This window comes from Arachis hypogaea, chromosome 10 (assembly GCF_003086295.3).
Source record: "Arachis hypogaea cultivar Tifrunner chromosome 10, arahy.Tifrunner.gnm2.J5K5, whole genome shotgun sequence".
NCBI classification, from domain to species: Eukaryota; Viridiplantae; Streptophyta; class Magnoliopsida; order Fabales; family Fabaceae; genus Arachis; species Arachis hypogaea.
This window is the reverse complement of record NC_092045.1, coordinates 7,022,319-7,047,007: the sequence shown is the minus strand read 5'-3', so window position 1 is coordinate 7,047,007 and position 24,689 is coordinate 7,022,319. Positions and strand designations below refer to the sequence as shown.

The following is a 24,689-nucleotide window of genomic DNA, read 5'->3' as shown; positions in this document are numbered from 1 at the left end:
TTAATATACTTTATTTACAAGAGTTCTTTATAAAAGTAAAATAAATATATATAGGTGAATTCTACCTAACACTTTCTAAAATAATATGTAAATTATTTTTTATAATGTGTTACATCTTAATTGAATATTTGCTTTTAATTTGAGTTACTATCTTAACCATAGTTAGATTATATTGTAATTAAATTTAAAAAAATAAATATATAATTTATTAAAAGATTAGAAACTGATTTTTTTAATTTTTCAAATCATATTAATGGTAACCCTAATCCTAAATTTTTCTTCCTCGTTGGCTCCCCTGCTCTGCGTCGTTGAGTCTCTTTGCTCTGGTGCGTCTCTCGTCATCGCGTCCTCGTCCGCGCTGTCACCCCTGGCCAAAATTTGCTTCGCCTTGCTTGGATAGGTTAGTTTTCTCTCTTCTCTACATTCTTGAAACTCCCTATAAGTTTTTTTTTTTTTGTTACTCAATTGGCTTATAATTTGATTACAATCAACGAGGCATTCTTGAAACTCCCTATAAGTTTTTTTTTTGTTACTCAATTGGCTTATAATTTGATTACAATCAACGAGGCGGTGCTGCTTAGGAGGCGCGACGAAGATGAAAGAATGGGGGATCGAAAGGCCGAAAGCCATTACAGAGGGTTAGGATACATCTTTTAAAAATGATTTGAAAAAAAAAATTTTAATATTTTAAAAAATTACATAATTAACCATTTTAAAAACTAATTTAATTATAAAATAGTCTAAACATTATTAACCTAATAACCAATTAAAAAGTAACACATCAAACAAAATAAATTACATATTACTTTACAAAGGAATTGATAGAATTCACCATATATATATATATATATATATATATATATATATATATATATATATATATATATATATATATATATAATTAAAAGATACAACAATATCAAGTGAGAGAAGACTACTAATAAGACTATAAAGAATCTCCTACTTGGCAGCCCTGCGTTAAAAATAAAATCAAGCATAGTAAAAGCTACCTTACATTTTGCTCACAGAAAAATTTTACTTGCAACTAAGTTTAAGGATCATTGTGATGTCTATCTGCTAAGCCTACGCTCTTTTCCTTTGAAGGCTAGTAATATATCGGAGTTTCAGTATCAAAATGGATAAATGATATAGACTCGTCTTCCATGTGACTAGTAAGATACAAAAGACATTTTTTAATTGATTCCAAATGCCATTGGGAATTGTCTTCCGAAAAGAAGGGTTGAATCTTTTGGTTAATCTCCGTCCAACTGCATCCTGGATTCTTCTTCAGTCCAAGCTTTTTCATTTTTGATCTCACCATCCGCATTTCATCCCACTCTTGAACAGATGCATACATATTTGACAGGATAATATAGGTTGATGGATCATCAGGATTCTTGTCAATTAGCATTCTTGCAATTTTAACCCCCAAATCAAGATTTCTGTGCAAACGACATGCAGAAAATAATGTGCTTAACAACCCAACATCATCCGTGATTGAAGGATTTCTTTGCAGAATCTCATAGGCTTCATTTAATCTTCCAGCACGTCCAAGAAGATCAATTAAGCATGAATAATGCTCAACTCTTGGCATAATGCCATAAACATTGATCATTTCGTTGAAATAATAGCATCCTTCATCCACCAACCCTGCATGGCTACAAGCAGATAATATGGCAAGAAAAGTAACTCTGTCAGGTTTCACATTCCACTGAAGCATGTCAGCAAAGAGTTTTAAAGCTTCATGGGCCCGACCATGGGACCCATAAGCTGTAATCATCGAAGTCCAAGACACCAAATCTCTCTCCGGTAAAATTCTAAAAATACCAAATGCTTCATCAACAGCACCACACTTTGCATACATATCAAGAAGAGCCCCCATAACTACTTCATTGTCTTCTAAGTTTCTCTCAATAATCAATTTGTGAACCTCTTTACCCTTTTCTAGAGCTGCTAGTTGTGAACAAGCAGCTAAAACACTAGTAAAAGTAATAGCATCTGCTTCTACATGAGCTTGCCTCATGTCACTAAACACATCATAGGCTTCAAAAAATTTCCCTGCCGTCATATATCCAGAAATCATGACGTTCCAAGAAACGGCATTTGTCTTCGGTATTAACTTAAAGATGGCTTCAGCTGACCCAACCTTTCCACATTTGAAGTATAAATCTATTAGGGAGGTATTAATAAAAATATCAGGTTGTATGTTGTTTCGTATTATATATCCATGCACGAATTTCCCCTCTAGTAATCGAGCTGATCGTGAACAAACCATTACTATGCTACTTAAAGTAGTCAAAGTTGGCTTGATTCCCTCATTGTACATCCTCCTAAAATGTTGAATACATGAAATGATGTCACCTTTCAAACCATATCCTGCAATCAGGGAATTCCAAGCAACCACGGTCCTTTTGGGCATTTGCTCAAAAACCTCTATGGCATTTTCTAGGTCACCGCATTTTCCATACATGTCAACAAGAGCAGAACTAATGAAACTATCTAGCTGAAATCCACTATTAATTAACTCCTTGTGAATTTCCCTTCCCCTCTTCAAATCCAAAAGTCTAGCACATGAGGAAATAGCTGTTGTGATTGTAACTGAATCAGGCTCAAAACCAGATCCTCTCATTATGCTAAAATAACGTAGGGCCACTTCGAATTTTCCATTTTGGTAATAACAAGAAATCACTGTATTCCAGCTTGCCACATCCTTTTCAGGCATTTCCTCAAAAATCTTTATAGCATACTCAAGTGCATTGCATTTAGCATACATACCTACAAGAGAGCTTCCAACTACAATGTCTGTCATTAAACCAGCTTTTACCAAACAGGTATGAATCATTTTCCCTAAGATGACTCTTCTCAACCCGCCACAAGCCTTGAGAACACTCGGGTAAGTATAACTATCAGGTTTAAGGTAAGGGTAATGCAAGAACTTCTCAAAAAGCTCTAGAGCTTCCACATACATGTAATTCTTAGAGTAACCAGCCATTAGGCCATTCCACAAAGAAATCTCACTTGGATTTTCAATGGTATCAAAAGCATGCTTTGCAAAATCATATAAATGACAAGAAACATACAGGCTAATCAGGTTCCTGCAAAAGGAAACATCACTTTGCAACCCCAAAGTCACAACCTTCTGATGGATGAGTTTCCCTTGCTTAAGTGACTTGGAAGTCACACTGGCTTTCAAAAGGGATAGAAGTTTTCGTGCATCCATTCAGCAATGGCTACAGAGATACAACAAAGAAACTATAATCAATCTTACCACATTAAGGGAGAAACAAAAATAAGAAATATAATCTACGAAACAAGAGGGTGTAAAAAATAAACACACCTAGGGAAGAGGTTGTTGGGAGCCCGTATTATTCAATATAATAAGAAAATTAGCTTTATTTAATTGAATACTATAAGTTTAAATATTTTTTACAGTAAAAAAAAATTGACAAGCAATAAAAGAAATATAAATGTTAAGAATCATTACACTTAAGAATCAGAGTTGTTGATATCAATAAATATAATTAACTATATAAGGAAGGATGTGGAGCTAAGTGCAGTGGTGGTAGCATATATACCACTCAATGCAGAATTCTCAGTGGCAGCCTGGAATTTGACAGATGTTGCTTCATCTCCATAAACAAAATCAAACTGTGAAGCTAACCCTGTAAACCACAAGTATAAACAATACAGTTTTAGACAAAAAACACCTATAATTATATGCATAAATAAATAAATAAATAAAGACAAAGACATATATAAATTCAGTTTGTGACAATCTATGAGGTAAAATTACAGATCCATTTTCATTTTTTCCAAAAGATAAAAAATAAAAGAACTTCCAAAGGACTTAGACAGCGTGCCTCACACTTTCATTATTTCTACCATGTCGCTATGCAGATATGATGCAGAATATATGTTAGTAATTGTTGATTGTTTTGTTCAAATTGGTAAATAGATTAAAATAAAATGAGCAATAATGTTTTTATTGGCAAGTGAGACATAAATGAAATTGAAGCACACAAGAGTATTACTACTCCGACAGTCAAAACAAGAAACATATACAGGAATGATGTCTTTGGGGATACGCACACTTGCCTCTACTCATTCATTCATCTACAAAATCACTGAAGAAGATCTCTGGAGGCAGAAAATTAACAGCAGCAACAAGAATAACTAACACAATAAATTTGACATGAAGATGAGAAATGAGCAACATGAACAGGAAATTAAATTTCTTGAACAGTTGAACTCACCGAAAGAAAGTAGCAGCGACAGACGAGACTAATAATCAAATATCAATAACTAATAACATAGCTAGAACAAATAAGAAAGTTAAGCTAGAAAATTGAATAAGACAAGAGATTGAATGGCGTATACCTCGCATCATGTTAGGACCACGCACCCAATCTGAGCTTCCACTCCCGCAGCCAACATTCCTTTTGACCCTAATTATCATATTCAAATAATCAGGATAACAAATAATAAATTTCGAATAAACGAATAGCATTAAAATCAAATTAAAATGTGCAAAAACCCTAAATGCTTAGCAGAGATATAGGAGCAGTGAAGCACATAGAAGTGAGAGAAGGCGAAGCAGAGGAGACGCAAGAACCAGAGAAGAGGCAATTAAGCAAGAGGCACGATGCGATGAAGCAGAGGCCAGTAGTAAGACAGAGAGACGGTGAAGCAGAGCTGCAGAGTTGACACCAGCAACGGCAGACGTATGCAGCAGCGGTGGAAGAAGATGCAACAAAGTGGGCAACGAAGCGACGCGAACAGAAGCAACGAAGCTACGCGAACAGAGGCGACGGAGCAGAAGACTGCTAGCGACGAGCAAGGGACAATGAGAGAAGAGAGCGTTGCCGTCGAGGGGGAGCAGATTGCGACTGGTCAGGAACAAGGGGAGGAGGAGGGGAGGAAAGATTAGATAAATTAAAATTTTTAGATATGTCCTTCATCTTTGTCTTACTTTTACACGTGCATTTAATTATGTCACCTTATTAAAAACCATAGTTATCAGAACCAAACCGGTGATCAACCCAGTCATATGACTGGGTCAGCGGGTCATTGGTTCAACCGATGGGTCACTAATTCACCCGGTTAATCCGGTCATAATTAAAAAATATAAAATTATATAAATAAAATTAAAATAATATATTAAAACTTAAAATGCAAGTCTTTGCAAACGTTAATAATCTAATATCAATTTTTAAACATAACTAAAGATCTAAAAAAAGATAATAAAATAGTCTCTAGTACACAATCGATAAATCAAGTCCAAGGAGTGACCCCAAACAAGATCAGTCTTCCCTCTATTATTGTAAACTCTTTTAGTGGTAAGATCAGGAGTTGATGATGGTGGCGTTTCTCATGGTGTTTCAGATGAAAATATTTTTAAAATTCTAGCAAAAAAATACAAGATTTTCAGCAACCAAAAATTTACCTAAGTGAGTTTTTCAACAACCCAGCAACAACCACCAAAGTATTCAATTCAAACGTTATCCAGCAACAAAATTCAAGTATTCAACTCAAACATTATCCAGCAACAAAAAAAATCATCCAGCAAGTATTCAACTCAAAGTCTCAAACATTATCCAGCAACAAAAAAATTTTCTCAGGTTATCCAGCAAAGTATTCAACACTATACTTATCCAGCAATAAAAAGATTATCTCAGGTTATCCAGCAAAGTATTCAACTCTGTTATCCACTTATCCAGCAACAAAAAGATTATCTCAGGTTCAACAACAACTCTAAACTCTAAATATTAACCAAATTCAATAACAATTCTAACTCAAATTTTCTCAAGTTCATCAACTCTAAAACCAAATACAACAGCAACATTAACCACATTCAATAACACTTCTAAGTTCCTAACTCAAATTTTCTCAAGTTCAACAACTCTAAAACCAAATACAACAGCAACATTAACCAGATTCAATAACAATTCTATGTTCCTAAATCCTAACTCAAATTTTCTCAAGTTCAAACTCAAATTTCCTCAAGTTCAACAACTCTAAAACCAAAATACAACAGCAACATTAACTAGACTCAATAACAATTCTAAGTTTCTAACTCAAATTCTCTCCGGTTCAACAACTCTAAAACCAAATACAACAGCAACATTAACCACATTCAATAACACTTATAAGTTCCTAACTCAAATTTTCTCAAGTTCAACAACTCTAAAACCAAATACAACAGCAACATTAACCAGATTCAATAACAATTCTAAGTTCCTAAATCCTAACTCAAATTTTATCAAGTTCAAACTCAAATTTCCTCAAGTTCAACAACTCTAAATCCAAAATACAACAGCAACATTAACCAGACTCAATAACAATTCTAAGTTTCTAACTCAAATTCTCTCTAGTTCAACAACTCTAAATCCAAATACAACAGCAACAACTACCAGATTCAACAACAATTCTAGTGAAAGAACGGAGCAAAAAACTTGAACTTGAAGGGAGCTCACCTGATTGACGGATTCTGACATCGCGACTGGCGCGACACAAGATGACGACGACCAACACTCGAGGGAACAGCTGCTGCTTGACTGGTTCCGTCTGCTTCTGCCTCTGACAAACCGAATGCAGGGGCACGGGACCGCGACGACCACCGAGGTGAGGGGACGAGGTGAGAGACTGAGAGAGCGACGAAGTGAGGTTGTGAGAGACTGAGAGTGACAACCGTCGAGGTGAGGGAAGAGACAAGAGAGTGACGAGTGTGAGGGTGAGGCTGTGAGCCAGTGAGTGAGGGAGAGAGCCAAGGTTCTGAAAACCGGACCGGTCATCAAACTGTTTTAGTCACTGGTTCACTGGTTTATTGGTCCAACCGGTGGTTCAACCGAAAAAATCATTTTAGAATAAAATAATAAATAAATTATAAAGGACCAAAGATGAAGGTACTCCAAGAACTCCTATTAGATGCAACAGCATTCAACATTATCACATATTCTCACACACACATACAAAGCCTTAACTCAAAGAACAACCACAGCAAGTGACTTGGAAAGAAAATGTAAACACCGAAACAATCACAAGCATACAGAACATGTGAATATTATTATAGCAAACATAATAATAAAATAGCTCTTCTAATGCGTCTCCGAAAATATCCCAAATCAAGAAAACTACATAATCTGATCCACTTGATTCAGAAAGCTACATATATTAGAAAAATTAAGAATCAACTAAAAGAAAAAGAAAAGGAAGACCTGGTTGATTCGATTCAATTGCCTGAGATGAAGAATCAAACAGGGCTGAGAAGCTGAGAGTTTAAATGTTAAACATAGGCAGTGAAAATTTTAAATTTTTAATAAAGTTCACCACAATGATTAACAACAACAAAAAGCACTGAAGGAACACTCAGTAATATAGGCAGTGCAAATTTTAACAAAGCTCATCACAATGATTAACAACAACAAAAAGCACTGAAAGAATAGTGAATCAGTAACATGGGCAGTGCAAATTTAAAATTTATAAGTTATCAATTTAAAATTTATCATCAAATACAATCAGTGAGCAAAGCCAATCAATCAAGCACTGACTGAGCATTCTGTTCTGATTCTGTGACTGGGAAGCAACAAATTCATGTTACAGCAACAAATTTAACAAATCCTAGTAAAGTCCCGATTTACAGCAAAAAGGCAAATTTATTGATTACCAATTCAGCAACATGCAGAAATACAGGGAGAAGAGAAATCTGGAAAAGAGAGAACACTAAACCAAAACATTAACCAATAACCACAAAACACTAAACCTTCAGCCAGCAATTACAAACATTAGCACATTATAAAACATTCCAAAACACTAAACCTTCACCCAGAAAAACCAGCAACTACAAACAAAGCCATCACTAAAATTGAACCAAAAAATTAAGAGCCATCAGCAACTAACAGAACCATCGAGCCATCAGTAACAGAGCAAAGAATTGAAAGCAACAGACTAACAGAGCCATCGAGCCATCAGTAAATTTGAAAAGAAAAATTACAGCCATCAGCAACCAGTAAATACAAGACAGATCCATCAGCAGCAGACAATTACAATTTACAAAACATTACAAGAAAAATGGAACAAAAATTGAACAACAATTTCAGAACTTCAAACGAAGAAGACCGAACATTCAGAAATTAAAAGGAAGAAGCGGAGGCGAAGAATTGAAAGCAGGGCCACTAACCTGGGTTCCGTGCCGAGAAGCCAGCGAAGATGAAAACGACGTGCCGAGCTACCTGGGGAAGAGGAAGATGAAAACGACGTGCCAGCGAAGATGAAAACAACAAGGGAAAGAGGAAGCAGCGGCGGCGCTGAGGACCTGGGAACGGCGGCGGCGATGAAGGGATAGGGTTTTCCTTTGCTTCAGAGTTCTCCAGTACAGGGAGTGAGTAGTGACAAATGAACGAATGATTGCGGGAAGAGGGGGGGGGGGGTTGGTTCACCAGTGGATCCGTTTATGTCTTTTTTTTCACAAATTAAAAAATGGCTTCGTTTTATCCGAACCGGCCGGTTACCGGTCCGGTGCAACCGGCCGGTTCTCAGTCAGTTCGATGATTTTTCAACGGTTTTTCCTCGAGCGGTTATAGGTAGAAGATCGGATCGATTGCATTGTCGGTTTCTGGTTGAATCGGTTTGACCATGGAGAGAGCACAGAGACGAGGTTGGCTGGGTTTGGAGGGTTCCACTCAGTCTCAGCTTTGGCCATTAGGGTTTCATTAAAAAGGAAGATGAGGGTTTTGAAACGACGCCATTTCAGGTTTGAAGGAGGAAAAAATAATCAACTTGACCCGGAACGGGTTATATTAATCGACCGGGTCACCGAGTTCCATAAAAACAAGTCGGATTTAACCGGATCGACAGGATTCAATGCACATCCGATTCAACGAGTGGTTCGATCCGATCAGGTGATTGGATTTCCGGCCGGATCGAGCCGGGTCTGATAACTACGTTAAAAATGACTATTTTTTATGAATAATCATAAAAAAATAAATATAATTGCATAATAATTGTGTAAAACATTTTATAGGTATATAAGAGGGAATACGAATCTAATCGAATATGACCAAAATCTCAATCTGATACATACATTTACGGAACGAATATTAAATATATTCACAAAATATAAAAATATTTTTAAATGTTTATTTTTATTAAAAATATCAACAAAATTTTTTTCTATTTTTTAAACATATTTACTCTTAAAATAATATTAAATATATTTTTTAAATAATAAAAATATAATAATACAATATATATAATAATTATTAATTAAAATAAGACATAAAAAAATATTTATTTATTTATTCATTTATTTTTGCATATATGCGAATAAATATATAAAATCTACCATGCGATTAAATGTGTCGATCGGATCCGATTCAGAAATACTTTTACACATGCATTAAAATTAAAGTCTTCTAATAATATAATATAGTTTTTAAAATTTCTTTAAAGTGATCAATTATCACATAATTTTCCACTTATTATTTTTTGTAATTTGCATGTAATTGTGTATAACAGAAGGATGAGACAAAAGATGAGATTCGCAATGCTATATATGGAACTAAAGAAATTGGAGGGACTGATTTTTTTTTCTTTTGTACGATAGTATTTATAAATTACACCGTTTGGTTTATATTGTTTAACTCTTTTTTAAAAATCACAAATTGAACCGTTTAATTTGTATTTTTTAAAAATAAAAAATCTTTTATATTAAAATTAAATCTTTTGATTTTTATTTCAAAAATTAAAAAAAACACACCCACACACAAATTAATGAATTATACTCTTTGGTTTATAATTTGTTTTTACTCTTCAAATAAATTAAACCCTTCAATTTGATTAATATCAATTTTAAAAAAATTCTAAATTTTTAATAACAATATATTACATATATATTTAATTAATATAAAAAATTAGTCATAATTTTTTTTAAAATTATTTTTATAAAAAAAATAAATGGTATGAAATTTAAACTAAAAATAAACAAATTTAATTTTTTTATTTTATTAAAAATTAATTTATCTAATATTTAAAAAAATAAATCGTCAAAAATTAAAAATTAGACACAAACTTACAAAAATATAATTTAGTCTAAAAATGTAAATTAAAGAGTTGTCTAGTTTGATGAGCAAAATTTTGTTGTAAGACACAAAAATAACGAGAGAATAAACTAAAAACAAATGAAATATGTAAATGACAACGCTTCGTTCTCAAAAATATTCTTCTTGTTTCTTCAAGGATTTATGTAATAATCTGATTTTCGCAAAATAATTTTTGGGATTTTTTTTTTTTTTTTGGGTGATTGGCATCGCAAAAACTATGTATCATGGTTCTCATTACTTTAGCAGGCCGGATTGATGCGAAATTTGGCAAGATTATAATTCGGTAAGTACACCGAATCATATCAAATAATATTATAGAAGTGAATTATCGTTTCTACGAGAATTAATGGATTAAGCAAGCAATAGTAAATTGATTATTTTAGTTAGATAATTAAAAACTAAAGTTTCAGAGACAAATAGCATAAAAAATAGTGAATCAAATAAAAACAAGTTATAAATGGTTGAGAACTTAATATGATTAAAAGAATTAAGGTTTTAAAGATGTTAAAATTTTAGGAATAATGCTTTTTACTCTCTATTTTGATCATGCAAAATGCATTTATGGCAAATCATAAATAATCAAATCTCAATCTCTTGGTAATTTAATTTCTCTTTTTTTAATAAAATGTCAACTCCTTGATTAAATGATTATAATAAGCGGTGAGGTATGTTTACTGATTTAAAAACCACACGATTCTTAAGAATTAAATTTAATTGATTCGATGTCACTTATCAATTCCAATTTTAACATTTAAAAAACCATGAGAAGAAATTTTTAAAGTTAATTCCAATAATCAACTTTTTTAAGATGATAAAAGAATTCATGTCAGATTAGAATTATTTTCTAACATATTCAAATTCTTGTGACGAAGAATGAAAAATCTTTCTTATAAAAATGTCAATGCATTAATCAAAAATAAAAAAATTATATTAATCTATTAGAATCAACAGAGCTTCTAATGTTAACTGAAAAGATTAGTGATTTATAGTGTATTTGAAAATAAAAAAAATAATGAATTGAAAACAACTAAAAGAAGGACTCACGTTTGTGTTCTTTTCCTATAAATACTAATCCTAGAAGCTAATTCAGAATTCAACTAATTTAAAAAAAATAAATCAAATCTAATCTAATTAATTAAGTCTTCTCATAAAATTTTTCCTTTAAAATAAGTTTTTCATGATCTTCTCAACAATTGACAATTAATGCTTGATTTTATAGGCTTATGTTAAGTTTTGAGTTATCCAATTAAGTGTTTGAAGAATTGAAAGATTAGTAAAAGACTAATGAATGATCCAAAACTCTGAAAGATGGCCCAATATCATGCGTTATACACATAGTTCATGCGTTATACGCGTGGTCAACAGGTCTTGGGCTAGTCCATGACCCCTTCCCGAACCCGAACACCCAACCCACCCTGACCCAGAACCCGGTTTCCTAATCTAAGTTCCTAACAGAGATGTAATTAACTCAAACTATCCCATGGCTGTCGAAGATGCATCCCCTCCAATGCAACACTGCAAATATCGTTGTTCTTCGGATCTGGATTTTAGTGAAATAGTGGCTTCGCTTCCATGCCTCGCCGTCGTTTCCAGTTTCGTTGTCTCGACGCCTGTTGGAGCCATTGTGGCATTGGGTTTCGGAGCAGATTCGCCCCCTGGATCTCTCCTTCATCGAGAACGAAGACTCTCCTAGATGTGGAACTTGTTGTGCAACGCTGCTTGAAAGACTAAAGGCAATGGTCGAAACTTCACGGTCGCTGCCCCGCCAGTACAGCCGCCCTGTATGTGAGTTCGTCAATGAAGAAGGAACTTTTCATATGGTGGTTGGAGCTTCTCAGGTTGGTGATCCAATTAATGGGCCTTCACTTCTCTATAGCTTGCTTTTATTGTGCATAATACGCAGGATTTCTAATGGTGGTTGCATGCTCCAATTTGAATGAAGGTTCCCTAATTCTGCTTCTCTGGCCACCTTATGTGCAAGAAGATTTCTTTCTCTGGGAGTTCAAGTTATGCCCCCTAGTAGGTAATTGTTCCAATAACAATTGAATGTCCTGAATAATTGTCCACGCTTCACCAATTGGACTCTTGGATTTAATTGCTTGTATGATTTTTAAATTATCTGATTCAATGAGAACTTTTTCCATGAGCAAATTATTTGCAATGATTAGAGCTTGTCTGATTGCTAAAGCTTCTGCTACTGTGACTGAGTTTGCTTGAATTAATTCTGTGAAACCTAATAAAATCTTTCCTCTGTTATCTCTGACAATCAGCTCCGAACCATGCAGCCCTTGTCCACTCACATAGCAATAATGCATGCTCTATTGTCTCCACCTCTTTAGTACAAATTTGGCATATAGAACTCCTAACAATTTTCTTCTTGTATAAATTTGAATTTACCGGCACGATATCATGGGCTACCTTCCACAAAAATGATTTGATTTTAGAGAGAACTTCCATTTTCCAAATTTCTTTCCACAACTCCCTCCTAGCATCACTTGTGGATGGGTTCCCATGACCTCGAGATTGAAATTCTCTTTTTGCTGTGAAATAACATGTCTTTATGGTATATATACCATCTTCTCTTGCAGGCCAGTATAAATTATCCTCCTTATTCACAAAACTAAATGGGGTTCTAATAATAGCATCACAAATTTCTGGCGAAAACATGCTTCTGATTTTGCTATCATTCCAACACCTTCTCACTTCAATAAGCTCTTCAACTTTCTGATCATCTTGTCTACCATTCTCCAGCACCTTACCTACTTCAGCTATCCAATTATCCCTCCATATATTTATTTTTGAGCCATTTCCAACACTCCACTTTTCTTTTCTCCTTAGCAATTCTCGTCCATGCAGAATAATTTTCCATATCCACGAAGAATTCTTCCCAACCTGCGCCTCCCAAAAATTGCCCTTTGGGTAATAAAAAGCTTGTAGGATTTTTACCCAAATTGCATCTGAATTCTTCAAAGCTCTCCATGCTTGTTTTGCAAGATGCGCTATATTCTGCATTTCTAAGTCCTTGAAGCCCAATTCCCCTTCGATCTTACTCTTTGTTATTATATTCCAATTCTTCCAATGAATACCTCTCTCCTTTCCGGATGTCGCCCACCAAAATTGCGCTACTCTTGAATTGATTCTCTTGCAAAACTGCTTGGGAAATTTTATCACATTCATAGCGTAAGCTGGTATGGCTTGTACAACTGCTTTAATCAGAATTTACTTGCCAGCTTGGTTTAGTAGCCTCTCTTTCCATCCTTCAAGATTGTTTAAAATTCTTTCTTCTATCCACGACAAAGCCCGATTTTGAGATCTTTCCCAAATTGCAGGTAGTCCTAAATATTTTCCTGGGGATTCTCACGATGACATATTTAGTATTTCTTCAATGCATACTCTTGTTTGTATTGAGACTTGATGTCCAAAAGTAATACCAGATTTATCTAAATTTATTCTTTGCCCCGAGGCCTCTGTATATTCATTAAGGACTGTTATTATCTGATAAGACTCTTCTTCTTTTGCTTTAGAAAAAATAATGCAATCATCTGCAAATAAGAGATACATAATTGTTGGGACTATTGGGGCAATTCTTAGGCCTGAAATTCTATCTTCTTTTTGTACTTCCTCCATTAATATAGTAAACACTTCCGTTGCAAGAATTAAAAGATAGAGCGAAAGCGGATCTCCCTGTCGTAATCCTCTTTGTGGTTTCACTTTCCTTGACAAGTCCCCATTGATTTTGAACTGGTAATTGGCACTTTTAACACACTCCATCACTAATCTTACCCACCGTTCATGAAACCCGAAAGCTGTGATGACCCGTTCCAAGAAGTCCCACTCCATCCTATCATATGCTTTGTTCATATCTAATTTAACCACCATATCATGAGATCCATTCCTACCTTTTTTGTTAAGGCTATGATATATTTCCTGCACAATAACTAAATTATCTTGAATGAGACGCCCTCCCACGAATGCACTCTGTATCAGTGATATTATTTTTTTCATTATTCCCTTAAGTCTTAAAACTATGACCCTTGCCAATATTTTGTAAATAAAATTACAACAGCTAATGGGTCTTAGTTGGTTAAGACTTTTAGGGTTCTTGGTTTTGGGTATTAATACAATTGTAATTTTCCCAATACACTCCGGTATGTATCCATTTTTGAAGAAACTTCTCACTGCTTCACACACTTCCTTACTAATGACCTCCCAATACTTATGATAAAACAATCCATTTAAACCATCAAGCCTAGGTGCTTTGAGACTTCCTATACTGAATACTGCCTTTTTAACTTCTTCATCTGAAACTTCCATCAGCAGCTCGTTATTCATCTCCTCTGTAACCCTCTTAGGGATTTTTCTAATGGTACTATCAAAATTCTATCTTCTTGTGGAAGTGAACAAATTCGTGAAATGATTAACAATGTGTTCCATTATTTCTTCTTTGCTATTCAACCATTGTCCTGAGGCATCCTTCAATTTTTGAATTCTATTTCTATCTCTTCTCTGAATGGTGGTTGCATGGAAGAAAGAGGTGTTTTTGTCCCCTAGCCTCAGCCATTTAACCCTTGCTCTCTGTCCCCAATACGTCTCTTCTTGCCTCCACAAATTAGCTAATTTCTCCTTTATATTCTGCATCTGCTCTTGTTTTTCTTCTGAAAAATCAGAGGCTTGTAATTTTTTAAGTTCCTCCTTCAAACAATGAATCTCTCTGTCTGCCCGTTTGAACGTAGTTCTACTCCATTTTCTTAACTCATCCTTACAACTCTTGATTTTATTAGTTAATCTCCCCCATTCGTAGCCATTAGGTTCTCGTTTACTCTAGCCCCTTCTCACAACATTCTCACAATCTTCGTGGTCTGCCCAAAAAGCTTCGAACTTAAAACTCCTTCTAACATTATGCACAGGGTTCAAATCTAAAATTAGAGGACTATGATCCGAACTAATAGCAGGCATTGACGAAAGACAGGCATGTGGATACATCATCCTCCACTCCCAATTGCACAACGCCCTATCTATTCTTTCCCTTGTCACAAATCCATTTCTTGGATTGCTAAACCATGTGAACCCTCCTCCTTTCAATTCCAAATCTATGAGAGCATTTGAATCTACAAAATTTCTGAAGTCTCTAACCTAGTTCTGCGGCTTCGGATGCAGTCCCACCTTCTCCTCTTGACTCAAAACATCATTAAAGTCTCCTATGAAGAGCTGAGGTTCACCTTCACTTCTGCAACTGACTGTGATCTCCCTCCATTGCTCTTGTCTTTTTTTAAAATTAGGATTACCATATACAAAATTGCATAACCACATATTTCCTTCTTTATCCACAATTCGAGCTTTAATATAGTTATCACACCAAAAATAAATATCTACCTTATATATTGCATTCCAAAACAAACATAGACTGCCGGACAGACCCCGGGGTTCTACACAAAAGGCATTTTCAAAATGAAGTCTCTTCTTAATTCTACTTACAGTCTTCTCTTTTTCTCTTGTTTCAATTAAAAAGATTATTGTCGGCTTAATCTGTTTACATAGACTATGTAGTTCCGAAACTGTCGCAGGAGCCGCTAACCCGCGACAGTTCCAACTTATGATGCTCATGGTGAGTTGGGGGCATGATTAGGCCCGCCTCCTTGGCCTTCGTGTCTTCTGTTGCTTCTTCATTGCCATGCTCTTTTCGCATTCGTTGCCCCTTCCATGAAATTATTTGGACCATTTTGCTCTTCTTACTTGTTCCCCGAAACTGTGGCAAGTATTTCGCTTCTTCAGTAATGTCCTCTAATTGTACATGTGCCTCTTCCTCCCTTTTTCTCTTCAAGTTTTAAGCTATGAACAATCCTCTGAACCAAATCAATCTCATACTCATATGTTACTGTCGTTGCATGGTTGCTGTACTTTTCTTCCTTCTTTTCTTCATCTGCAAGTTCAACAATGTAACTCCGTCCATCTTCAATCGTGTGAATTTGCTTTTCATTTCTTTCTGGCATTTTTTCTTGGCTCCATAGTGCCCGGATTTTCTCAAAGTTGTCATATTTGTGTCCTTCCTGATTGCCTCCAATTTCTCCTCTGTCTAAATCCGATTCCTGCTCTTTCCCGCTCTTTTTTGTTCTCCTGATTGCCCTTTTCTCATTACCTAATTGAAAATTGTTCTTGGCTGGATTTTGGTGCACATCAATCCTCTTGAATACTAATGCTTCATCATTTCTCCCAGGCCCATCTGTACTTTCTCAGTTCTTGTGAGAGATCTCATCAACTCGTTCATTTCTATCCATGTGATCCACCTCCTGCATTATTGAAGTCTTTTGCTTATGAATCCCTTGTATGGGCTCTACTCCATTCCTTTTCTGTTGCAAAGTGTTAAATGGGCCACTTAAAGCTAGCCCAATTTCCATTTCACTAGGCCCTTTCTCCACCTTGTTGTTTATGCTTTTTTCTTTTTATTTCTCTTCTTTTTTTTCATTCTTACTTGGTTACTTTGCAATTATATATTTTTTCTTCTTCTTCTTTCATACCTAAAAATTGGTAAAAACCCTCATATGTTCTTGTTTTTGCTTCACTTATAATGACTTTTGTCTCTTTCTTAGCCGCCTTATATTTTTTCAAATTTTTTGCATTGCGGCATAAAGACCACTCTTTAAAGCACTCTCTTTTTGCCTTTTATCTTTTCTTGTACACTCACATTCCACCACCAAGACTCCTTATCTATTTAAAACTTTCTTTTGTTGTTCTTCTAATAACTTCCTCCATCTCCTTCCACATCTCCTCCGCGTTTCCATCCCCTTCCCACTCTGTCTCTTCTCGTACCCGTCTTAGGAAGCTTATTTGTTCCTCACCTTTCATCTACCACCACCTCATCCTTGAATTATTCGTATGATGTCTTTTTCTCAATTTTTGTTTAACGCAAAAATTCATGACGAACATCGTACGTTGTGTTGTTAAACTCTCTCTTGAAATAATTTTACAATTAATGAAAAATTTTCAGTCAACTCTCCTTAACAAAAAGAAGTCGATTTAAGAGCTTGTCATGCCACTCCTATAGGTATAAGATGTTCGTCTCTCTTTTTAAAGTATGTATTTGCGATGAGAAAGTCAAAAGTTGAGGAAACGTTCAAAATAGTTTCATCCTCGATATTGACCACTTGCGGTGCATAGGCGTTAATCACATGAAAAGTACATCCTTCCACCACAAATTTGATAGCGATAATCAAATCACCCATCCTCTTGACATCTATTACGTCTTTTTTCCACTACTTATTCATAATAATACCTACCCAATTTCTATTTTTCACTTTTTCTGTATACCAAAATTTAAATCAGGAGGTATCCAATTCTCTAACTTTTGCGCCGACCCATTTTATTTTTTATAAATACATGATGTTAATCTTCCTCTTTATCATAGTATCCACCATCTTCATAGATTTTTTTATTAAAGTGTTTGTATTTCATGTTCCAAATATTAATTTTCATATAATTTCAAAAAATATACTCTTTTAAAATATTTTAAAAAAATAGAGATATACATATTAACACTAAAATGTGACGGATCAGCATTTTAAATATTAGAATGCTACTTATTATAAAATAATATAATGAGTTAATATATATTAATTATAGCAATTAATTGAAGTTATTAAATTAATATATTTTATTTGAGACCTGCTACACATACAAGTCTTTTTGACTTACAAGTTTTACAAGTTGCTACACATACGGGCCTTTTAATGCGTTATTCAATCGTTTCCTGTTTTCAAAGCGTTACACTCACCATGTATTATGAACGACTCCTCTTCCTCTTCCTCTTCCTCTTCCTCTTCCTCTTCTTCTTCTTCTTCTTCGTTTTTTTTCAATTTTCATGGTTTTTGAAATCAAACTTTGAAATTGTTTTGAAGATAATGGAGTTTCAGAAATATACCCAAACGATTATAAAAATACACCCAAATGATTATAGAAATACACCTAAAAGATTACAGAAATACACCCAAAGGATTACAAAACTACACCCAAAGAATTTAAAAAATACACCAAAAATTCGTTGAAGTACACCTATACATAATTCAGAATTCTTTCTCTTTCTCCTCCTCATCTTCTGCTGCTTCTTCTTCTTCAAAAACGATTTCAGAGCTTGATGTCAAAAAACAATGGAAATCGAGAATAACGAAGAAAAAAAAACAAAGAGAAAAGCACGTAAATGAAGAAGAAGAAGAGGAAGACGAGGAAGAAAAATGTGCAGCAAGAAGAAGAAGAAGGAGAAAGAGAAGGCAAGAAACGAAAGAAAAGAAGAAGAAGAAGAAGAAGATGAAGAGGAAGAAGAACGTGCAGCAAGAAAAAGAAGAAGAAGGAGAAATAGAAGGCAAGAAACGAAAAAGAAGAAGAAGAAGAAGACGAAGAGGAAGAAGAACGGTTCGAAGCGTGTTTTGAGCGTTAGTTTTAATTGGACTTGTAAGGCTTACAAGCCTTAATCGCTTGTATGCGAAGAATTTTTCATTTTATATTTAGCCAAGGCATTTAGGACTGTCTTTTTATCTGTGGGCCATACGGTAGAATATCCAACAACATCAACCTTGTTTATGGTGTGTTATTGGGTTACTACATTCCAACTCCAATAATTATTTCGTTACACGTTAGAATATATTTAATTCACGTATATTTCTGCATTATTATAATTAAATAGCTATTTTTATTTCCTTATATATTATTATATTTAGTGTTATAGCCGTGATAATTATTTTCTTATATATATATATATATATATATATATATATTAGCTATTAAATTAATATCAATATAGACGCTATTACTCTATTTTATTCCTTAAATATAGTAACTCTTGCATTATTATATTTAAGTCGTGATTATTTTTATAAATATTAGAATATTTTTATTTTTTTTATATACATTATTATATGGTTATATTCATAGTTATTAAAATCGAACTGACAATCAATCTAGCTAAGTTATTGGATTACTGGATTAATAATTTAACCGATGAATTACTGATCAAACTGTTTGATCCGGTAATAATTAAATAAATATAGATAGTTATAATAAAATTAAAATTTTGTTACATTATATTTAGTTATTTAATACTATGTCAGCAAAAATAATTAATTTTTATATTAACTACATGAATAATAAAAGAATAAAAATAATTGATAAATATGTAAAATATTTTATATTATTAATATATTAAAATTAAACTATAAAATAAATAAATACAATATTACTATGGAAGAAAAAAATAATATTTTATATTATTTAAATTGTATTACTTTAATTTAAATATAATTACTTTTAGTGTAATATATATAATTATTAGTCTTTAGTATGATAACTTAATAAGTGCATTGCGTTACTTTTATAATATATATATAATTATATACTCTAATAATGTTTAAGAACATGTTAGGCTAAATTTTTTAGATATTATGAAAGCATAGGTGTATTACGGAGATATTATGTTAGTTTAGTGTAATGCATTGATATGGGAGTTGAATAAATACAACAAGAAATTGTTATTAACGATTTTAGAATGGACAAAAAATTGTGAAAATGAGACTACTAATTTCTGAATAAGACAAAAAAGATAAAAAATGGGACTTACGATTTCAAGTAGGACAAAAATAATTTCTGAACCTATGGAACTTGAAATCGTTAGTGCCGATTTCATTTTTTTTATTTTAAAATTATTTAATTCGTAAACGTGAGTAATGATTTATTTATTAACTTCTCTATATATAGAGTACGTGCGTGAATGTAATGTCTTGCAATTCTCGAACTCTTTTTTCTTTCTAATGCTCTTCTTCTACTTCTACTTCTTTTTGTTGTTTTTCTTCTTTGTTGTGTGCAAGCAATTTTTGTTGTTGTTTGTTATTGGGTAAATTTTTTTTGTTTATTTTAGTTATATAAATATTTCATTTTGATACTGTGATATTTCGTTAATTCGTGTTAAAAATTATAATAGAAATATAATTTTTGTGATCATAAAAATAAATAATAATATTAGTTTTAAAATTTATTATAATGGGCAAATTTTATCTGAAACAGCTGAAGGTGTGATATTTATGTGTAATAATCCTTGTATATCTGTTCTTTCTTTTATGGTGTCGTTCGAAGAATTTAAGAGTTATATTTGTCAGAATATAGATCCTCACATGCCAAAGAGAGTGACAAATATTTTATACAGACGACCTATATTAGTATTCGGTGGATTCGATCAATTTCATGCGATGTGCATCAATGATGACACAAGTCTGCAAGAGATGTTCTCAATCTACTATGAAGCCCAATCACGAGTATCTGTTATTGAGCTGTACGTGGAGTTTGACCAATTACCGAATACGGTGGAACAAGATGATCATGATTTCGATGGGGAAAGTTATAACGGTGACAGCAAAGAGGAATATGAAGAAAATTACGATTTCGTTGATCTGAATGTAGATGAGGAACAAGAGGACTGCACCATTGAGTCGGACGTCGAAGACGTCGCAAATGCACTAGCGAGTGAGCATCCATTCGAAGAACCGTCTTTCATGCGCGCTTTGGATCTCGATGCCATGAATGCTCCAGAATTTCTGGAGTATGCCAATGCAGGTTTATCGTTGCATCACACCGTATTTGGATTAGTACTTTAAATATTATGTTTGCGTATTAATATTATGCACCGTGTAAATATGGGTTGGCGGTGTTATTGCAGATCCACCTGTGGTCAAGGATGGTGAATTTGTCATATGGATGGAATTTAATTCTAGAGAGGCTGTGATCAAGGCAGTTAAAGATTATACCATTCACAGAGGTGTTGATTATTGGGTTTTTGAGTCTGAGCCGACGACATTTTACGCGAAATGTGTGCAATATGGGCAAAGCTGTGATTGGCTTATCAGAGTTAGCTTAATGCGAAGAAAGTATTGTTGGGAGATTAGACAATATAATGACAGTCATACTTGTACTAGAGCCACTATTTCTCAGGATCATTCGAAGTTGGACTTAGACACTATTGCAGATGCAATTAAGCCATTGATAGAGGCCGATCCATCCATAAAGGTGCGATCAGTAATTGTAGATGTCCAATCAAAGTTGAACTACACGATTAGTTATCGCAAAGCATGGTTGGCTAAGCAGAAGGCAGTTGAAAAAATTTTTGGAGGGTGGGAAGCCTCTTATGAAGCGTTGCCCATATGGTTTGAGGCAATGGTGAAGAAAGAGCCATCAGCAGCCATCAAATATGAAACGTTACCTTGCTACCGCGGGGATGAATTGGCTCAGGATGTCAGGGTTCTAAACCGAGTTTTCTGGAGTTTCTACCCATGTATAAGAGCATTTAGGCACTGCAAGCCAGTTGTACAGGTAGATGGCACACACTTGTATGGAAAATATAAAGGAGCGTTGTTGGTCGCAGTTTCTCAAGATGGTAACAACAATATTGTGCCAATTGCATTTGCGCTTGTAGAGGGGGAGACATCAGATGCATGGTTCTTTTTCCTTCGTCATTTGCGAACCCATGTGGTGACGAAGGATGGGGTGGGACTTATCTCTGATCGTCACGAGTCTATTAGGTCAGCAGTTTCTCGTTGTGATGGAGCATGGGAGCCGCCAAGGGCCAGACACATGTTTTGCATTAGGCACATAGCATCGAACTTCTTGAGGAAGTTCAAGGCACCGTTCATGCAAAAGCTTGTGGTGAACATAGGTAATTAACAATGTGTTCTATATAATATTTTATGCATGTTGTGGTTATGTTTCCAATTGTGGTTATTGTTGTGTGTTTTCATTGTATCTTTTTGTCCAGGCTATTCTAAGATGGTGGATGAATACGAAATCCGTTACCAGAGGTTGCGCAGTCGGGGTGAGGCATACAATCGCTGGCTAGATCGGATTCCCCGTGAGCAACACTCTTTGGCATATGATGGTGGCCATCGATGGAGTCATATGACAACAAATCTGGTGGAATGCATCAATGGGGTGTTGAAGGGTGCACGCAATCTTCCTGTCACAGCACTTGTAAAGACGACTTCTTATAGACTGAATGAGTTGTTCACAAGGAAAAGGGATGGCGCTGAGACTCGTCTTCGAGCCGGACACCTATTCTCCGAAATAGTGACCGAAAAGATTCAGCAAAATTTGATTGCGGCTGGAAACATCATGGTTAGTTGCTTCGCTCGGCAGAATGAAGTTTTCGAGGTGAGGGAGATGCCCAGCAGTGTTGAGTATGCGGTAGACCTGCAACGTAGGCACTGTGACTGTGGTTATTTTCAGGTTGATCGCTTTTCATGTCGTCACGTTTTTGCATGTTGTGCAAACCAACGTCTTGATTGGCAAGTTTACGTTCACGAGGTGTATCGAATGGATGAGATCCGAAAGGTGTACAGAGCTAGATTTAGGCCATTGGGCAACCCAACAACGTGGCCGGTGTATGGAGGGCAACGGATGATACCTAATCCTTCACTTAAGAGAGTTACCAAAGGTCGTACCAAACAAACTCGCTTCTTGAATGAGATGGACACACGATCAATGCGAGGTCCGAGATGTTGTAGGCTATGCGGTGTAGAAGGACACAGTCGTAGTAGGTGCCCCCAGCGTGCCGGAACTAGTGCACGCGAGGCAGACCCACCGTAAGTGTATAATACAGTAAATGCTAAGGGTGTACATTACAGATTAAAACGACGTTGAGTATATTATTGCTAATTACAATCTATTATTAATGAAGAAAAAGTATGTTCCCAGGTTAAGCATTGATATTTTTAGTGAATATAGTAGTTTCTCATAGCATGGTTATAGATTCTAGTAGTACATAAATAAAATTAACATCACGGACTTTGCCATTAAGTAGCAGATCAAAGTAGAATCTAGTAGTTTGTCATAGCATGTACGTAAATAAAGGCAACTAGCACATCAAACTAGAATTTTGAAGTCACAAAATACATCGTGGAATGACAAACCAATTTGCTACATATACTTTGTAAATTTTTTTCTTTACTGTGTTGACAACTTTTTTGTACTTGTTCGACATTGCTTTCTTTATCGCTGATGGGGTATATCTCTTTTGGCTGCGACGGGATGGATCTACCCTTAAATTGTAGCCTTTATCCCATTCTTGTTTTGCTGCTGTTCCAGTCACACCTGCCAACATTAACAACATATCTCAATCTACATGTACGTAATAATTATAACATAAAGCACATTTATCTCAGAGTGATAATAATACAGACAGATGCCACAATACCATCACACTATAATAATTACAACTGAATTACCTCTGGTCGGCCTAGGCTGCCCATTGTTATCTTCGTCGTCATCATCATCCTCACTTTCATCCGAATCTTCTTCCTCATTGTCCTCGTCACTTGAGTCCATCTTATCACGGTATGGACCGTATCTGCGGTGTGCAAACTAGTCTTCTTCACTTGTCTCCTGGATTGATGAATCAATGAGATTAAGATCAATTCTTGGAATATATGCACTAGTTCCAGAGTTGTACTCGTGACCAATACCTCGATCCCAATCGCTTCTGCTGGAATCTAGTGACACTCTAGCGGCTGAATAAGAGGAATTGGTAGGTCGATGTACTCGTGAATCGAATGACAATCTACCAGGCACCACCTAAGGTGGCTGTGGCATCTTTTCCGGATGTAACTTTTGCTGGTATATAGGATGTTGTGTCGGATCCAACACATTAGACATTTGGGGCGTACTTGGATCTTGCATGAACCCAATGATCTGATCCCAGGTGGTTTCTGCCATTGCCTCTGTTAATTGTGGGCTGTGATGAGTATTTGGTGCATCAAATGATGGGACATAGGGATGTTCTATTGGCATGTTTTGTATAGCCATTTCATCATGGGTTGGAATACATCCAACTTCACTAGGATGCGAAAGTGGCTGCGTCTGTGGTGGGTGTGTTGGCGGTGGTGGACATGGTTGTCGTTGTGGCGATGGCGACCGTGGACGTGCCTGGGGTGATGGCTGCGGCTGTGGTTGGTCTACACGAGCGGACAACTGTATCTATTCAGCAAATTCTCTATGGTGCCAATCTGTGTAAACATCTGACGAGTCAAAATTATCAACTATCTCTGCACCAAGCACATCCCATTGTCTGTCTTGCCATAAAGTAATCCATTCACTCCACTGTTGGGCCCAATTATAATTTTTTGGACCCGTCAACAACATGTTGTGTGCATCTCCAAGAACCTTTGGTGTTTTCGGTGGGTCTTGTCGTCTCCCGAATTGTCTCTTAATCCTATCGGTTGGGCACCACTCCAATGCACTCGAAGGAAATGAGTGGAGACGGTGCAAGCCACATGCGTGCATCCTCATACATGTCATGCAGCACGAAATCGGGTCCAAGATGTCGCGCACTATATGGGTCCCACAAAAACTGTGTCGACATAAAAACACTAGATTAGGCACACCTCTTAACAATGAAAATAACGCATGGTATAAAATTAGAGGACGAATGAAACATAAGTAATAATAATGACATACATTAGCATTTTTAATGTTATCAAGCATCTGCCTAAAATGTGCAGGTGTCCACCGTGTAAACTCACTTGAAGGGGCATCCCACTCATTCCACCTGTCATTGAATAATGTTAC

General features: G+C 35.2%; 2 protein-coding genes and 1 long non-coding RNA gene across 14 annotated transcripts; 2 read left to right on the top strand and 1 right to left on the bottom strand.

Moving 5' to 3' along the window:
* Nucleotides 1–924: 924 nt before the first annotated feature.
* Nucleotides 925–8,417, bottom strand: LOC112714992 (pentatricopeptide repeat-containing protein At5g27110). 12 transcript variants are annotated; one of them, XM_072204530.1, is made up of 6 exons: nucleotides 8,177–8,397; nucleotides 6,474–6,815; nucleotides 4,378–4,445; nucleotides 4,090–4,137; nucleotides 3,576–3,662; nucleotides 925–3,230 (listed from the first exon to the last, which is right to left on the bottom strand). In XM_072204530.1, the coding sequence occupies exon 6, from the start codon at nucleotides 3,218–3,220 to the stop codon at nucleotides 1,106–1,108; it is 2,115 nt and encodes a 704-aa protein (XP_072060631.1). In that variant the 5' UTR covers nucleotides 3,221–3,230; nucleotides 3,576–3,662; nucleotides 4,090–4,137; nucleotides 4,378–4,445; nucleotides 6,474–6,815; nucleotides 8,177–8,397; the 3' UTR covers nucleotides 925–1,105. The 12 variants fall into 12 exon arrangements, with proteins under 12 accessions (XP_072060631.1, XP_072060633.1, XP_072060630.1 ...); XM_072204532.1 differs by having other exon boundaries at nucleotides 6,474–6,771; nucleotides 8,177–8,382; XM_072204529.1 differs by lacking the exon at nucleotides 4,090–4,137 and having other exon boundaries at nucleotides 8,177–8,417.
* Nucleotides 8,418–11,562: 3,145 nt separating this feature from the next.
* Nucleotides 11,563–12,284, top strand: LOC140175455 (uncharacterized). The gene is made up of 2 exons (XR_011866261.1): nucleotides 11,563–11,935; nucleotides 12,040–12,284. It is a non-coding gene; the product is annotated as an uncharacterized lncRNA (long non-coding RNA).
* Nucleotides 12,285–20,326: 8,042 nt separating this feature from the next.
* LOC112717249 (uncharacterized) lies at nucleotides 20,327–22,712 on the top strand. Its single transcript, XM_025769336.1, has 3 exons — nucleotides 20,327–20,690; nucleotides 20,794–21,786; nucleotides 21,886–22,712. The coding sequence occupies exons 1-3, from the start codon at nucleotides 20,327–20,329 to the stop codon at nucleotides 22,710–22,712; spliced, it is 2,184 nt and encodes a 727-aa protein (XP_025625121.1).
* Nucleotides 22,713–24,689: the final 1,977 nt, after the last annotated feature.

Coding starts and splice junctions, on each gene's coding strand:
- LOC112717249 (XM_025769336.1), top strand. CDS start 20,327: ATGTGCATCAATGATGACACAAGTCTGCAAGAGATGTTCTCAATCTAC. Junction 20,691..20,793: donor TCTGGAGTATGCCAATGCAG/GTTTATCGTTGC, acceptor GTGTTATTGCAG/ATCCACCTGTGGTCAAGGAT. Junction 21,787..21,885: donor AAAGCTTGTGGTGAACATAG/GTAATTAACAAT, acceptor CTTTTTGTCCAG/GCTATTCTAAGATGGTGGAT.
- LOC112714992 (XM_072204529.1), bottom strand. CDS start 3,220: ATGGATGCACGAAAACTTCTATCCCTTTTGAAAGCCAGTGTGACTTCC.